The sequence below is a fragment of the Staurois parvus genome, unplaced genomic scaffold (genome assembly GCF_062004578.1).
Source record: "Staurois parvus isolate SC_StPar_1 unplaced genomic scaffold, SC_StPar_1.0 ptg001192l, whole genome shotgun sequence".
Taxonomy (NCBI): domain Eukaryota; kingdom Metazoa; phylum Chordata; class Amphibia; order Anura; family Ranidae; genus Staurois; species Staurois parvus.
Window position 1 is genome coordinate 2,078,090 of NW_028318988.1, and position 16,837 is coordinate 2,094,926.

The window sequence follows — 16,837 nt, forward strand, 5'->3', positions numbered from 1 at the left end:
GAAGGGAGAACGATCTACAAACGCTGGAAAACGGCTGCTTTTACTATAATCTCGCGAGATTACAGTAAGAGATCAGTTTACTAAGCAGAGGTAAATTATCGCTGCTTAGTTTGCGGTTCCTCCGATTCTCCAGTTCTGGGCTGGAGAAACTGGCGGGAGAACACAGATCTCCAGTGAAGGGCTGACATCGCTCCTTGCTGATCTCCTGAGTGTCATAAACTGTGAATGACCAGAGTAGCTGCGATCCTCTGAATCGCAGCTATTCTCTGTGTCATAAACGGACAGCTACAGTATATCTGTAACTCATGATACAGTAGTATGGTGGTTAGTTTGAAAGAATGCTCCTCACACTTGTGGACATTGGGAAGAATTACCCCCTTACAGATCGCTAAAACAATTAATGGTGTCAGTTTGAACTTATCTGAGAGGCAGAAATTGCTCATTGCTTAAGGAGCCTCTAGGAACCTCTAGAGCAGCGGTTCTCAACCTGTGGGTCGCGACCCCTCTGGGGGTCGAACGACCCTTTCACAGGGGTCCCCTAAGACCATCAGAAAACACATATTTCCGATGTGTAAAGAGCAGCTACTGTGTAGAAAGCAGCTGCTGTGTTGAAAGCAGCTACTCTGTTAAAAGCAGCTACTGTGTTGAAAGCAGCAGTATTGGAGGTAAAACGACACTCATGAATTATAATTACTGGGTAAATAATTGTATGGTTGGGGGTCACCACAACATGAGGAACTGTATTAAAGGGTCACGGCATTAGGAAGGTTGAGAACCACTGCTCTAGAGGAACCCTGGGGTTCAATGGAGCCCTGGTTGGGAGTCCCTGTTCCGGAAAAATCCCACAGGAATGGTATACACATAGTTACATTCGTCCAAGCTGAAACTGTTACTGTGTAACCAAAACACATTTTCAAAAGATCTGGGATCAGGGCAGAAATATGGGAGCTGCCATTCCCAACTGAAACAAGCATGCAATCAGCAAACTCGGTGTCCCACTCAGTAGTCCAGCCTGGAATGGAAATTAGGACTTTAAAAGGAAGAATGCATAGCGCTGGAACCCTAGGATGATCCACAAATTTCCATTAACGCTGTAGTGGTGTTTGATCATGATGTCTGAATTCTGGGCTGGCAGCTTCTACACACCAAATCATTTTGGAAATTTCTTATCTTAATAATGCATCTAAATCCAGATTTTTTTCCCCTGGTGATTAATCAAAAAGATTACTTTATATGAGACAATGCGTTTTGGGGGCCAGAAATGATCCCTTTATCTAGGCTACAAGAGTACAACAATGGAGACAGACAGGTAAATCTAGTGTATGGTTTCACAGTAAATATATCTATAAAATGTAATCAGTACACAACTGAACATCTATGACATTTAAATGGTAAATACCAATGTGAAACCATACACTAGATCAGGGACCTCCAAAATATTGCCCACTGCAAGATGTTACCTGGCCCTGGAGTTTGATAAGGTTTTTAATGTAAGTGGGGATTCCTATGGGGATTCTGATGTAAGGGGCTTATAGGATCTCTCTTAAGAAGGGGGCTCTAATGGGCTCAAGCCTATATTTAGAATTTCTTTGCGTCGTTTTACTAGACCCAGATGCCGTGAGGCCGCACACTTGCGTTCGGCCGGCGTGAAGAGGTTAAACACACACACACAATTTTGTCAATATGTATTTGTATGTACAAAATGTGTTATACGTGGGTTGACCTTAGTAGTTATGAAGCTCAGAGCAGTTTTTAGTTCTAGCTATCGGCCATTTCAGGCCCAGACAGGCTCGTTACAATAAAGCCTGCAGGGTCTTCCAATGAAAAGTATTCTGCGTAAGAAAATCTCAGAACTTTCTCTCAGTTATCTTCAGTTCTGATGTACAGATTTTAGATCTTAAACGTCTAGTTACAGCAATACAGAGTAAAGGTTGTATTCAAAATTCTTACTTTAACACACAGACCTGCATGGTGTAAGGAAAGCAGCTTCATCCTGGACAGACATCAGTAACTGTATGAAAGGTGCACTCCCATGTGATCAATGCCATGACCCGAGATAAGAGATCTAATAAATTACAATATGGACAGAAAGCAATGTACAAATATCAGCGACAACAAAGTCATGTTTTTTCTTTATGAAGCGCCGAGGACGGCTCTGAAATAAAAGTAACAAACCCCGGGAAATATAATAATCAGAAGAGAACATTGAGGCTACAAAAACTTCGCTCCAGTGCTAGTCTACAGCAAAGAGGTGCACTGGCTGCAGATGTGCGTTTATTGTGCGTTCGCATTAACTAGAGCTTATTTACACTACTGCATTATCAGACTGGATCAATGGTGTTTTTTTATTGTGTTTTTTTTTTTTTTTTTAATACTGAAAGCCGTCTTAAAGCATCACTAAAATGTTTGAATCAACACTCACCTCTGCTCAAATGCCTTAATGCGGAACTAAACCCTTTTATCCTTGTCAGCCAAGGAAGCTGCCATCCTGGCCTGTTTGATCTGTAACTGCCATGGTGCTGCACATGTGATCAGTTTTGACACCAGCCATTTGATGGTTTGATTGAGAGCACAAGCAATGGTGAGTTAGCATTCCTGGCACGCAGGGAATGAAACTATGTTTTGAAACCAATAAATTGATGGTTAGTTCCGCTTTTACACCGCAAGTGTGATCTGTATTATAAGATGTTCTGAAAGTGTCAGATTATACTTTACAAACGCCTCCTAAATGCATCCAAACCAATATTATGGGGCTGCACTGGCAGCTAAGGCTTGCACCAGCTGGGGACTGTTAGCAAATTTCGCAAATGCCAAATATTTTTAGCGTTCTTTATAAAATAAATGCAAAATCAGAGAGGCAATAATTACCTGATCAATTCATCAGTAATTAGGAAATCTGACTTGATACAGTATATCTGCATTTAGGCAAAGAGGGTGAGGGACTTTCAGCATATCCATTTCTATTAATAAGAAAGCAAGGGATGACTGTACTTAAAGTGGAGCTTCACCCAAAAGGGGAAGTCCCGCTTTAAGGACTGCCCCCCCCCCACTCCCTATTAAGGATTGGCACCTTTGGGGGGCGGGTACCCGAATTTGATAGGTACCCGCTCCCACTTCCGGTCCGAAGCGGAAGGTGTCCTCCCTCCCTCCCTGTAGTCTTTTGGGACACGTGACAGGTCCCAGAAGACTACAGGACCATTCATGAAGCGCAGTGCTACTCACACATGCGCAGTGGGTACCCGGCTGTGAGGCCGTAAGCTATCATAGCCGGGTGCCCACACTGAAGATGCCGGCCTCCTGGAATACAGGACGGCCGGTGAAAACGGGCTGCAGGGGACACACCGCGGGACAGGTAAGTGGCTGTTTTTTTTTTAAAAGTCAGCAACTACAGTTTTTGTAGCTGCTGACTTTTATATTTTGACAGCGTGAGTGGAACTCCACTTTTAAATGCAGAGCAGTTCTTTACCTTAGTTGCAGGGCTTCTGCTGCCAATGGCACATTATGAAGTTAGGCTGGTCATCGATAAACCTACTGCCTGACAACCAGCCATCTAGAACACGGAGCATCTAAGGACGCATGCGTCAGCCCACAAACACTGTGATTGGCTGCTCAAGCGCCCACTCATCATAGAGTGTTATATTCTTTCCTGTACCCGGAAGTACTAAGCATAGCGTGTCTTTCCAGGGGTCAAATGCAATGATAGAGGATAATGGGGAAGAATAAGTAGCACATCGGAGAATGGGAAGTCTGAGCAACAGAGAGGAAGGGTATGCTATCAAGTAGATCTGTTGTTGTAAAAGAATAAAGTACAGGTTCTCATTAATGCACCTTGATATAAATAGGCAGAGAGACCCTACAGCTAAGGTAAACAGAAGTCAGAGATGTCTCATTTTTAACAGGGGATGTCAGATTACCATCTGTACATGAATCAGTTACCATGTTACTCAACTGACGGCCAAAGCCAACTCATGCACAACTAGCAAATCCTGCCATTTTCTCCATAAAAATTGAATTGGCACCATCTTCCACAAACACTGAATGTTTCCACTCCTTGGGGGATCCTGACACAGCCCGATTCTTGCACCCCCTGCCTATGATAAGCTAAGGCTGTTGGAAGGCTTCCTTTGCCTCATCAGAGTTCAATAACACATGTGCAGAACCTCATTACCAAGGTGTGAAGGAAACATGAATTCGGATTGATTGTCCTTTCAGAGAGCATCAGATGCCGGGCAAGGGCAGCCTCTGCAGATAAGGAAATGTCACCTACTATAGAGCAGAGATATAGTAGAGGATAACCTCCAGCATGTCTGGGATATTTATTATTTAATCTGTTCTTCACCATAAGACAGCATTCCAAGGCACATCGTCATAACTACTCATCAAGCTGCATAGCATTGCAGTAATGACAAACATACCAACAAATACAATGACTATACAGCATGCAAAGTCAACCTCTATTGATGGAGGTAATGCAAAATCCCCTGCGAGATACATAATGGGACTCTGCGTTCCTCGCTGGTTTGCTGACAGTCTGTGCACCTCTCACCAACCAATCATACATTATAATTACAAATATTGTGTTTCCTCACACTAAAGTGAAAGCAAGTGCATTCAAATACATAGTGCAATACAGGCCCCCAGCCCGAGAGCTGCATCTTCAGACCGGGAGAACCACATCATATTACAGTGCAATACGCTTCTATCCTCAAATATCAAACTGAGACCACTGTGAGACCCCCTATTAGACAATGCCAGACGAGGTGCAGCGATCTCTGATCTCTCGGCATTACCATCAATCTCAAGATCTTTCCTGTCTGCTATTTTAGCCTGGCATACCCCCAGGTCCATGTCTTGATTGTTATCAAAGAGGCCATATATTTAAAGGGATTCTCCTGGGAAGATAAAAGTATAATTCACTTCAAATAGCTAAACACACTACCTGCTAAATATTCCTAATAAATACCTGCGCAGCTTCTTTCTTCTATATACAAGTCATAATAACTACACTATATGTTCCAACCTTTTTCTTTTAGAACATTTTATTTTCACTATTTTTTATTTTAAGAATCCTCTTAACGCTTGGAATTTTCTAGTTCGTAGAACTATTTGAAGCCCATCAAAATAAAGTCAACATTTTCAGCACGAAAAAAAAGAGAATGTTTTACAGGACTATGTGAAGAAAAAAAAAATACAGCGAAAGAAGGGAGTGCAAAAGAAAATGGAAGATTGAGGTGAAAGAATGAGGAAGTGAGAGAGAAGAAAGAGAGAGTGTGTATGAGAGAAACAAAAAGAAAAGAGAGAGAGAGAGGGAGGGAGGGGGGAGTGGATAAGAGATAGCAGGGAACAGATAAGGGAGGGAGAGATGTGAGCGGATAAGGGGGGGGGGGGGGGGGAGAAGAGATGGGAGCGGATAAGGGGGAAGAGATGGGAGAGGATAAGGGGGGGGGGGATGGGAGCAGATAAGGGGGGGGGTGGAAGCAGATAAGGGGGAGAGAGAGGGAGCGGATAAGGGAGAGCAGGAAGCAGATAATGGGTGGGGGGGTTGGAGATGGATGGGAGTGGATAAAGGGGAGAAAGTGAGAAGGGAGCGGATAAGGGAGAGGATGAGAGGGAGAGAGAAGGGAGAGAATGAGAGGGAGAGAGAAGGGAGAAAATGAGAGGGAGAGAGAAGGGAGAGGCTGAGAGAAGAGAACGGATGAGGGAGAGAGAAGAGAAAGGATGAGAGGGAGAGAGAAGAGAAAGGATGAGAGGGAGAGAGAAAGGAGAGGATGAGAGGGATAGAGAAGAGAGAGGATGAGAGAGGGGAGAGGATGAGAGGGAGAGAGAAGGGAGAGGATGAGAGGGAGAGAGAAGGGAGAGGATGAGAGGGAGAGAGAAGGGAGAGGATGAGAGGGAGAGAGAAGGGAGAGGATGAGAGGGAGAGAGAAGGGAGAGGATGAGAGGGAGAGGATGAGAGGGAGAGAGAAGGGAGAGGATGAGAGGGAGAGAGAAGGGAGAGGATGAGAGGGAGAGAGAAGGGAGAGGATGAGAGGGAGAGAGAAGGGAGAGGATGAGAGGGAGAGAGAAGGGAGAGGATGAGAGGGAGAGAGAAGGGAGAGGATGAGAGGGAGAGAGAAGGGAGAGGATGAGAGGGAGAGAGAAGGGAGAGGATGAGAGGGAGAGAGAAGGGAGAGGATGATAGAGAAGAAAGTAGATGAGAGGAGGAGAGAGTAGATGAGAGAGCTGTAGATAGGGGACAGGGAGGGGAGACACAGACAAAGTATAGCTATCATTATTTTTAGCCTTTAGCTACACCAATTTGACTCCATGGCTGTTTATGTTTCTAGCAGTAAGAAATATTAAAAATGTAAGTCATCTTAAAGGAGTAATGCACAGGGTTTATTATAGGTTCACATTACTGCAGGTGACAGAATTGCGAGCAAACACAGCACATTTCTGCATGCACCAGACCGCATGGTGCTGCGCGGTATTTAGGCTCAGGGCCTTCTATCCCTGTATTTCTGCAGGCAGGGCAGCTCACTGAAATGAATGGGCTTGTGCACATGCAGAATGCAGGTTGCAGTAATATGAAGGGAGGCTCAGACCTGGCAGAACCAACCTCCACATACCAATATTGTATATAATATATCTATGGAGCTGAGCTCCCAGCAGAGCCTTGTATGTAATGGTGAGGAAATGTTTTATTTCAGGGTCACTGTAAGTAACAGAGTCTTGTTGGGCTTCAAATTGTTTTTACTTCACCTAAATCTTAATTTAAAAAAAAAAGGGAAGGCTAAGTTGATCTTTTCCTTTAATAGCAATTGACACAGCAAAGCAGAATATGGCCATGCTTCGGCCTTGGAATTATTTTCATCTTCCTTGTTATTGCAGCAAGTCTGCTGTACTGGCAGCTTACCACAAGAGGGCGCAGAGGACACAGCAGTTATAGCAGAGAAGGAAGTATTGGGAATGACATCCTTGTAGCACCTAAACAAAGTCATCACCGAGGAACTCCGGGACTTCATAGGCCACCCAGCATCATGAATATCATTGGACAGCTATAAACACAATATTGATCAGTGACTGCTAAACTATGTTAATGAAAGAGAAGGACCTAAAGGGGATCCCCAATGAGCAACATAGGCATCCCAGGTCCCCCCTCAGCATCATGAACCGCCTTCATGCTGTAACTATGCAGGCCAAACTGCTAACATTTACCAGATCTAACGAAGGTCCACAAAGCCAACTCTCATGGAGCCGATGCTTCAAGAGTCCCTGTCTAAGCTCCGAGAGCAGTTTGGTTACCAGAACAAGAATGCACCCTTTGCATTCCAAAAGTACTTACAACATCACTGAACTATAATGATGTCACTATTTGCTTGGAGTCTGAATGACTGGATAATAAATTCACTCTCCAGGCAAAAACCTAAATACGACAATGAAACAAATGTTTACCAGTTTTACCTGCCGAAAGGTTTGGCCAGTCTTGTGATTGATACATCTGCCACACTGCACTGGCAAACAGAAAGCCTGGGTGCTCCCCGATCCAGCTTAGCAGCACCTCTGTCACCTGTCTGCCATCAACCTGCTCCATCAGCAGCATTACCATCTACATCCAATGACCAACAAGGTGACCCAAGGAGAAGAAAAGCTAAATCAGGAAGAGTCTGGATCACAGGACTGGCTGAACAGAATTACAAATACGTCATCCGGTAAAACAGGAAACATGTATTTCCACGCTGTTATTCGCCTGAAATTCCAATTGAAAGCAGCCAATGAAACGGCCCCCTCCATCAGGCTCAGATGACATTGCTCTTCAAGGGACTGTTACAAAGTGTGCATCCCCCATACACCCTCCTTGTATCAAAGCTTCTGGCTGGTTTACATGACACGTCTACAGTGCCTAAGCAGGGAACCACAGTAAGCTTATAGTATGTATTCTGAAAGTAGAACCACTGAAATGACAGTATAATACTAAACAAAGACAAGTCCACGTCACTGTACAGCACCGAAATACGGCTAAACGTCTCCGTCTACAGCAAATACATAAACAGAAAATAGTACAGAAATGAATAAATAACAAAAACATATTTAAAAAGAACAAAACAGCTTAACACAGGTTTTGGATCCTTCCCTCAAGAAAGGCAGCCATTAGGAACTGTTAAAGTGAAGTCATCATGCAGCATATCCCCCTTGGGACCGGGCAATCAGATTGGCTTCCTCTGCTATGCAGAATGAAGTCTTTGGAGCATTACCAGACCCTGTCACCTTGCCCATTCCGGTTATCCTGACTCTCTGATTCTTGTACCCGACACAGATAATAACTATTGGTGGATTGTGACATTTCTGAGTCCTTACGATTACAATTCAGCCCTGAACAGGGAGGTTTTCAAGCCCCTAACATGCGTTTGACGTCCCCGAATTGCGTTTGATGCTCTGTGTGTCTGTGAACCAATACTAAAAGTTTTTGGACTCTCAGATGGTTTGTTTGGGGCCCTCAGACTTTCTACAAGTGAATATTCCAGGAAAAGTAACAAGGACTGTTTAAAGCCGAATTCCAGGTATGGCAATTAATTCAGCTTGGACCAATGTAAGTATCCATGTTCCATACGTGTGGGATCCCCCTGGAAGTTGGAAATCCCTGTAGTAGGATCTCTGATAAACTGACTGTTGCTAGCTGGATCCTGTGCTGAGCGTCTACCCTGCTGCTTACTGATCACAAGATGTCTCCTGCACGGGCACCATTCAAGGGACACTTGGCATTTTCTAAATGAATGCATTGGTGGAAAAGTGGGTTGTTGACGTCACAATTTCCACCTCGTCCAATCAGGTGAGCATGCGCATTGAGAAAATGCAAAGTTCCATACGTGTGGGATCCCCCTGGAAGTTGTGAATCCCTGTAGCAGGATCTCTGATACAGTGACTGTTGCTAGCTGGATCCTGTGCCAAGCGGCTACCCTGCTGTTTATTGATCACAGGATGTTGCCTGCACAGGCACCAATCAAAGGAAACTTGGCATTTTCTAAATGAATGACGTCAAAATTTCCACCTCGTCCAATCAGGTGAGCATGCGCATTGAGAAAATGCAAAGTTCCATACGTGTGGGATCCTCCTGGAAGTTGTGAATCCCTGTAGCAGGATCTCTGATACAGTGACTCTTGCTAGCTGGATCCTGTGCCAAGCGGCTACCCTGCTGTTTATTGATCACAGGATGTTGCCTGCACGGGCACCAATCAAAGGACACTTGGCATTTTCTAAATGAATGACGTCACAATTTCCACCTCGTCCAATCAGGTGAGCATGCGCATTGAGAAAATGCTAAGTGTTCTCATTACGAGTGGGTGCTCTATGTTCACAATGCATCAGAGCAGCCTCTTGGTACAGAAGCTAGTGGAGATCACTGTAGTAGTGGTGTAGTAATGTAGCCTACTATACGGATTTTCAGCTTCCATTGGGATCCCATGGGTATGGCACATAGATACCTACATTCATCCAAACTGGAACAATGTAACTATGTAAAGATGTTCATACCTGGAATTCATCTTTAAAGCCCACCCTCCGACCCCCTTATTTGTTTTAATGGTTTTACCCCGATTTTCCTTTTCTGTGGCTGTCTCCTCAAAGTTCCAATGCTTCTGGGTATGAAGAGAGCTTAGGATCTACTTCCACAGTGCAGTGCTCATATTAACAGCCAACCACTACGCCTAAGTACTAGTCATGTGACTAAAGAGGGTGACGTCACTAGACCCTATAACCTGTGTCACTGTACTTTCTGATGGTAGCTGCAACTGAGGACAGTTCCATGGGGGAGGGCTGGGGAGGTGGGTATAAGGCGGTCGGGAGTGACCGTTAAACAAACCCTGCACACATTGGCCTGAATGGGCAAGGCAACAGGATCTCTTTACGATATACCAGTGATTTCATGGATAGTGAAACTCATCCTGGTTATCTGTCAAGCTCTGGATTTGGTCAAAAGCAGACAAACACAAAACATTACAGGGGTAAGCCTGAGGGCCACAGAAATAGATAAGCAAATCCCTTTTTAGTGTAATGATGCCCATCACATCAGTAGTGACCTTTTATCAACGCAAGGAAACTGCTGAGCTTGCGATTGTCCACGCAACACAAAAACCTCCCAGAATGCCTTGTAGCGAGTCAGCACACATGACAACGCCGTGATCCTGACATGTGGAAACATCTGGACAGTTTGCACTTCACTTCCTGATGATACATTCAGAGGGTTAAGACAACGCATGAATGGGGTCAGAGAACCGTCAAGGATTGTTCATTGCTGGGTCTCGTCACATCGCTCTCCAAATTAATCCATTCTTGCTGGGCTCCAAAAATTCCTCCACCAAAACCTGAATGACCTTCTTCAGCTCCTCTTCCAGGAATAGTTTGTCACTGAAAGTATAAATGCAAATATATTAAAGGGAATGTGTAGAGGTTTTATATTATCATCAGGACAGAAAAATGAAGATTTTTTGTACCTACAGTAAATCTATTTCTTGAAGCCCAGTTAGGGACAGAGAAACAGTTGGGTCATACAGCCAACAACAGGAGGTTGGGACACTGGCAAACAGAAAAATTTAATCTCTAGCCAGCATGCCTCAAGTTTGGTGGAAAAACACAGAGGGGTGGGATCTACTGTTTCCCTGAAAATAAGACACTGTCTTATATTTTTTTTGGCTCAAAAAGACACACTAGGTCTTATTTTCGGGGTAGGTTTTATTTTTTTAATGTACAGGTGTGGACAGGGGGTGCAGAGGTGAGCTGCAGGCAGTGGTGGATGGGGGTTACTATAGAGAGGGCCTGCTGATGACAGATGACAGTTGTGAGCTGCAGTCAGGAGTTGCAGAGGTGAATTGACAGGTGAGTTTCAAACAGGGTGCAGAGATGAGCCACAGAAAGGGTGCAGGGGTGAGTTACAGGGGATGCAGAAGTGAGCTTCGGGTCCTATCTTCCCACACAGTGCACTCACCACTCCACCTCTTCCTCACTGGCCGGCGATCACCCCTGGGGCATTGGCTTCCATGCATTAGGCTCCAGGATAAGATGCCCTGCCACACCCTTAAACACACTGCACCCTCAGATATCTGTTCCTTCCCTTGTCCCACAGTGAGTACAGAGGTAGGGGGGTTCTGTGGGAGCGGATGGTGAGTACAGAGGTAGGGAGGTTCTGTGGGAGCGGATGGTGAGTACAGAGGTAGGGGAGTTCTGTGGGAGCGGATGGTGAGTACAGCGGTAGGGGGGTTCTGTGGGAGCAGATGGTGCTGTTACTTACAAGAGGGATTGTCACTTGGAAACACAAAAGCCACGCTTCTGTGTTTATAGGAGACAATAGATATTGGTGTACCCAGGGCCAGAAGTGGTGGAACAGCTGATCACAACTAGGTCTTATTTTTGGGGTAGGTCTTATTTTCGGGGAAACAGGGTATGTCCTTCAATGGGATCCAAAGAAGTGAACAGTATGGTATACCCAAACGTCTTACTTTCTTGCTTGGCCACGAAGGGACAAATGCAAACAGCTGGGACATTCAAAAGTAGTCCAACTGAGGGGTGGACAACAACCACTGATAGGTTCATGGGATCGGATTAGGAAGCCTCTGCAACTTATGACTACCTTAAGGATCAATGCCCAAATCTGAATCAGATGAGGTGAAGCCCCCAAGACAAGGGAAGCTGCCAATAACCAAGGGAAAGCCACAGAGGATCAACCTGATGCTGAAGACCAGCACAGAAGAAATGACAACTAAGGGAAATGACTCCAACCAAAGGAAATGACTCCACCCAAAGGAACATTGAGTCTGAATCAGGGAAAGGCCATGAACTAAAAACCCACAAAAACAGGTGGAACAACATAACTGCAAGACAAGGAACAAAAACAACCAAGACAAGGTCCAAAACGAAGTCCTTAGACAGCGACTCAAAGCTCCAGTGAGCTTGGAACACAGGATTCCCTGTAAAAATGTGATGCTGCTTGAAGCAACACAAGCATGACAGTGAGGGAAAAAAAAACAAAGGTGCTGCCAGACATGAGGGGTTAGCTCCTGGACAAAAAGGGGCATTCTGAACACCTAAATGCCAGGTGAGGGGTACCAAAGGACCCCTCATGATGTACAAAAAGCCCCGCACTTGTAGAAGTGGGGGCCAATCCTTATGCCGAAAGAGTTAGCTGACCCTTGGCTTTAAGCCTTACAAGCTCTGTGTGAAAGCAGTGGTCTTTCTGCAAAGGTCTGACACACCCCGCTGTTGAACAACTGCTAGAGCTCTTCACTCAGCAAAACTCCCTGGTGATGCACGTTTCCATAGTTAGTCTGGCCAAAAAAGACAAAAGTCCATCCAGTTCAACCATTAAAAAAAAAAAAAAAAGTTATAATCCTACACCCACAGTTGATCCAGAAGAAGGCAAAAAACCCAGCAAAGTATGATCCAATTTGCTTCTGCAGGGAAAAAAATTCCTTCCTGATCCCCCGAGAGGCAATCGGATATTCCCTGGATCAACTTTACCTATAAATGTTATATCCAGTTATATTCTATGTATCCAAGAAAGAATCCAGGACTTTCCTACAGCAATCCACTGAGCTGGCCAGAACCAACTCTTGATTGAGTCTATTCCACATTTTCACAGCTCTCACTGTGAAGAAACCTTTCTGTGTTTGGAGATTAAATTTCTTTTCCTCCAGACATAAAGAGTGCCCCCTTGTCCTCTGTGATTACATCAGGGTGAAAAACTCTACACCGAGTTCACTATATGAACCACTTATGTATTATACATGGTGATCATATCCCCCCTTATGTATTATACATGGAGATCATATCCCCCCTTATGTATTATACATGGAGATCATATCCCCCCTTATGTATTATACATGGAGATCATATCCCCCCTTATGTATTATACATGGAGATCATATCCCCCCTTATGTATTATACATGGAGATCATATCCCCCCCTTATATATTATACATGGAAATCATATCCCCCCCTTATGTATTATACATGGAGATCATATCCCCCTTATGTATTATACATGGTGATCATACCCCCCCTTATGTATTATACATGTTAATCATATCCCCCCCTTATGTATTATACATGGTGATCATATCCCCCCTTATGTATTATACATGGTGATCATATCCCCCCCTTATGTATTATACATGGTGATCATATCCCCCCTTATGTATTATACATGGTGATCATATCCCCCCTTAATCTCCTCTTCTCAGTATAGAATAAATTCAGTTCCTCTAATCTTTCCTCATAGCTGATCTCCTCCATGCCTCTTATCAGTTTGGTTGCCCTTCTCTGTACTTTCTCCAGTTCCCCAATGTTCTTTTTGTGAATTGGAGCCCAAAACTGAACTGCATATTCCAGATGAGGTATTACTAATGATTTGTACCGGGGAATATGATATCTCTCTCTGGAGTCTATACCTCTTTAATACAAGAGAGGATTTTGCTCCCTTTAGAGCCCGCAGCTTGGTATTGCTGCCATTATTAAGCTTGTGATCTACCAGATCTCCCAGATCCTTCTCCACCATTGATTCCCCCAGTTGTACCCCCCCCCCCCCAGTATGTATGATGCATGCATATTCTTAGCCCCCAAGTGCAGAACCTTACATTTATCAACATTAAATCTCATTTGCCACATAGTTGCCCAATTGTTTTTCCTCTATTGTCTTGAATTCCATAACTAGAATACATGCATGTCTTGGCAAAAAATAAAAAAACATGATCTAGCACAGGTCTCCAGTATATGCACACTTCCCTATGTTTTCTCTTTTTAAAAAACTGTACGCACAGAAAAATACCTGTTGATCTTTCATAAACCCTAAAGCTGACAATGCTGCCTCCACAGCACTGAAACCACAGGAGAGGTGAAACCGTATCTAGAACGGAAGGGGAGCGAGCACTAAGAACTATGGTGATGAGGACAGGGAGATGTTCTGTAGTCCAACAGGGAGGAACATGGGCAGGGTCAATAACAATAATTGGGATTTCAGTGCAATTGAGACCCTGTGTTGTCAGATCAAAACAAGAAGTTAGAAGTTCAATAGATTTCTATCAGGATCAACAGACATTCTGTAATTGCGGCATTTTTAAAAATACAAAACATGGGGAAATTTGCATGCAATTTTTTTTTTCCTTCTAGATTTTGCCGGACACAAACCTTAAGGACACACATTTCTTAAGATTACAGAAAGCAATACAGGAAAACAAAAGTCAACGTAGAAGACACAGACATTGATGGAAACTCACCCCTGTCCGGGGCTACCACACATCTCGGCGTAGTACTTGATCTTTGGTTCTGTGCCACTTCTTCTCAGGGTGGCCACACAGCCGTTCTGAAATGTGAAGGTGATCATCTGACTGCTCTTACTCACTGGAAGCAACTGTAAAAGAGGAGGAAGGTGAGAACAACATGGACACCAGAAGACTGTCATTTAGTCAGGTCACTGACATACAGGGGTTTATTTACTATAGCTGGTTCACCCAGAATTTCGTTCGCCTGTGCATGGTAGCCAATCAGTTTCTACCCTCGGCTTGTTCAGTTAAGCTTTAGCAATAAAACCTGGAAGCTGATTGGTTTCCATTCAAAAGTGTACGTAATTCTGAGTGAACCAGCTTTAATAAATAAATCCCACAGTCAGTGGTGTATTTAGGTTTAGTGCTGCCTTAGGCAACACAAAGACCGGACGTCCCCCACAACCCCCACCCCCCGGCAGAGAGAGAGCCTCACACCGACCTACATCAGACAACCCCCCCCCCCCCTGCAGAGAGAGCCTGATGGCGACCAAAAACACCCCTGCCCCATTCCACCCCCCCCACCCCGAGAGAACCTTCCATTAACCCCCCCCCCCATCGGGGACAGAGGAAAAACACGCACCTTCACAGCTCTGGACATCCCCGGGAACAACAGTTGGGCTCTACATGCATCATCAAGCAGCCCGAAGCCTCTCTCAGATCCTACCTGGTCCCCATGATGTATATATCCCTTCTTCCCTAAATAATGCTGCCCTAGGCAAATGCCTTGTTTAAAAAAGAAAAAAAAAGTGAAATAAAGAGTATCAAAATCCAAAAATATGAAATTAAATGCAAATAAAATATCAAACTCATTTTATCAAACAAATGAATTATCCAGTTTCATAATGAAAAAAATATATATATATATTCTAAAAAATCAATATCAAACATCATAAAATGTCCAATAATAGTGTCCTTAAGTGTAAAAAAATATATACGTGAAAAAAAGCATCAAATTCCAATGTGCAAATTTATAGAGAAAAAAAAAAAAGTGTTATCTTAAACTTCAGTGCTCCAAACTGTTAATTCTTGAAATAAACCCAAACCACTGTGAAAAATCCACCACCAGATGAATTAAATAAACTCGCCAGAGCAACATGCTGGTCAAATTATAAACCAGCAAACACGCTCTCGCTCTGTGAGCAACGATCTGCAGACTGATGGCCGGCAATTGGGAGGCTATTCAATGAACATTAATATCTTCTTGACATCAAACACACTCATAAAGGAAGAGAGCGGGAACTAATAGTGTACAATCGTAGGACAATTTTATTCATAAAAACATTCCATAAATTACTCTCACATTTTGTAGTGTCAAAGCCGACACTAGCTTACAGCACAAATTAAAAAAAGCCGGCTTCGGTGTCAGCTTTGTGTCACGCTGACAACCTATCACTGTGTTTGCGTGGTGACGTCACTCCAAGGCTCCACCCATCAATCTGCAGACTGTTGCTCCCAGAGCGAGACCGTGTGTGCTGGTTTATAATTTGACCAGCATGTTGCTCTGGTGAGTTTAATTCATCTGGTGATGGATTTTTCAGTGTTTTGGGTTTATTTCAAGAAGTTTGGAGCAAGGAAGTTTAAGAGAACACTTTTTTTTCTTTCTCTATCAATTTGCACATTGGAATTTGATTGATGCAAAAAGTTTTTTTTTCACACTTAAGGACACTATTATTGGACATTTTTCAATGTTTGATATTGATTTTTTAGAATAGATTTTTTTTTTCTTTATGAAACTAGAGGATTCATTTGTTTGATAAAATGAGTTTATGATATATTATTTGCATTTAAGATCATATTTGTGGATTTGGATACACTTTTTTCTTCTTTTTTAACAATATATATTTTGTTTTCATGTTTTGATGATGTTTTTTTTGTGAACTATCTGGTTAGAGCACTACCTTTTGTTTATTTTTTGTCACTTTTTACCTTGTTTGAGGGGGAGGTTTTAGCTGCTCTTTTGTTTATAGATTTAGTACATTTTTTTTGGTTAATTAGGTGTTTTCTAGTGGTGCTATCCATACCCTAAACTAAATGCCTTGCTTGCCTTGAGGTAAATACACCCGTGGCCACAGTAACATCTCATCTCATTCATTACAAATTCCCATTATTTCTGCACCTACTTAATGTAATACAAATGGTGTGGTGCATTGCCCAAACAATATAAATAACTATTAAAGCTGATATCCACCTTTACTGTCACTTTACCTAGTTTGGGCCAAGAGCAGATTCTAGGGACTAGCTGTGATATATTGTTATTATCAGTCCTTTGACAGAAAAAAAAACTGTAAGAGATGAAGCTGGCCCAATGAGAACAACATGACTGCTGGAGCGAGGATGCTGGAACATATGGTACAAATAGTCCTCCATGCTGAAGCGAACAATAAACACTGGAAATGACAGAGGAAGTAACACTTTACAGCTAACAGGAAGAAACTGCAAATGAAAATGGGGAAAAAATAAAGGAAAAAACCAAATACAAGAGGTGGTGCTGAAGCTATAGCCACTATTAAACCTTCAACCTCTTTCTGCCGACTTCCCACTGGACC

The 16,837-nt window shown here is 43.4% G+C and overlaps 1 protein-coding gene across 2 annotated transcripts in view; it reads right to left on the reverse strand.

Annotated features, from left to right (window-relative positions):
• Positions 1–7,692: 7,692 nt before the first annotated feature.
• The window catches only part of PGM2L1 (phosphoglucomutase 2 like 1), a 102,935-nt gene continuing 93,790 nt past the window's right edge, over positions 7,693–16,837 (reverse strand). Inside the window, exons 13-15 of one of the 2 annotated variants that reach the window (XR_016307911.1) lie at positions 14,244–14,377; positions 9,261–10,383; positions 7,693–8,796 (exon numbers count right to left, since the gene is read on the reverse strand). Coding sequence is in view for 1 of the 2 variants with exons in the window: in XM_089659832.1 (XP_089515958.1) it covers positions 10,281–10,383; positions 14,244–14,377 (237 nt within the window). In the remaining variant the exon portion in view is untranslated. Of the gene's footprint in view, positions 10,384–14,243; positions 14,378–16,837 lie in introns of both variants that reach the window. The other variant, XM_089659832.1, reaches the window with a different exon arrangement.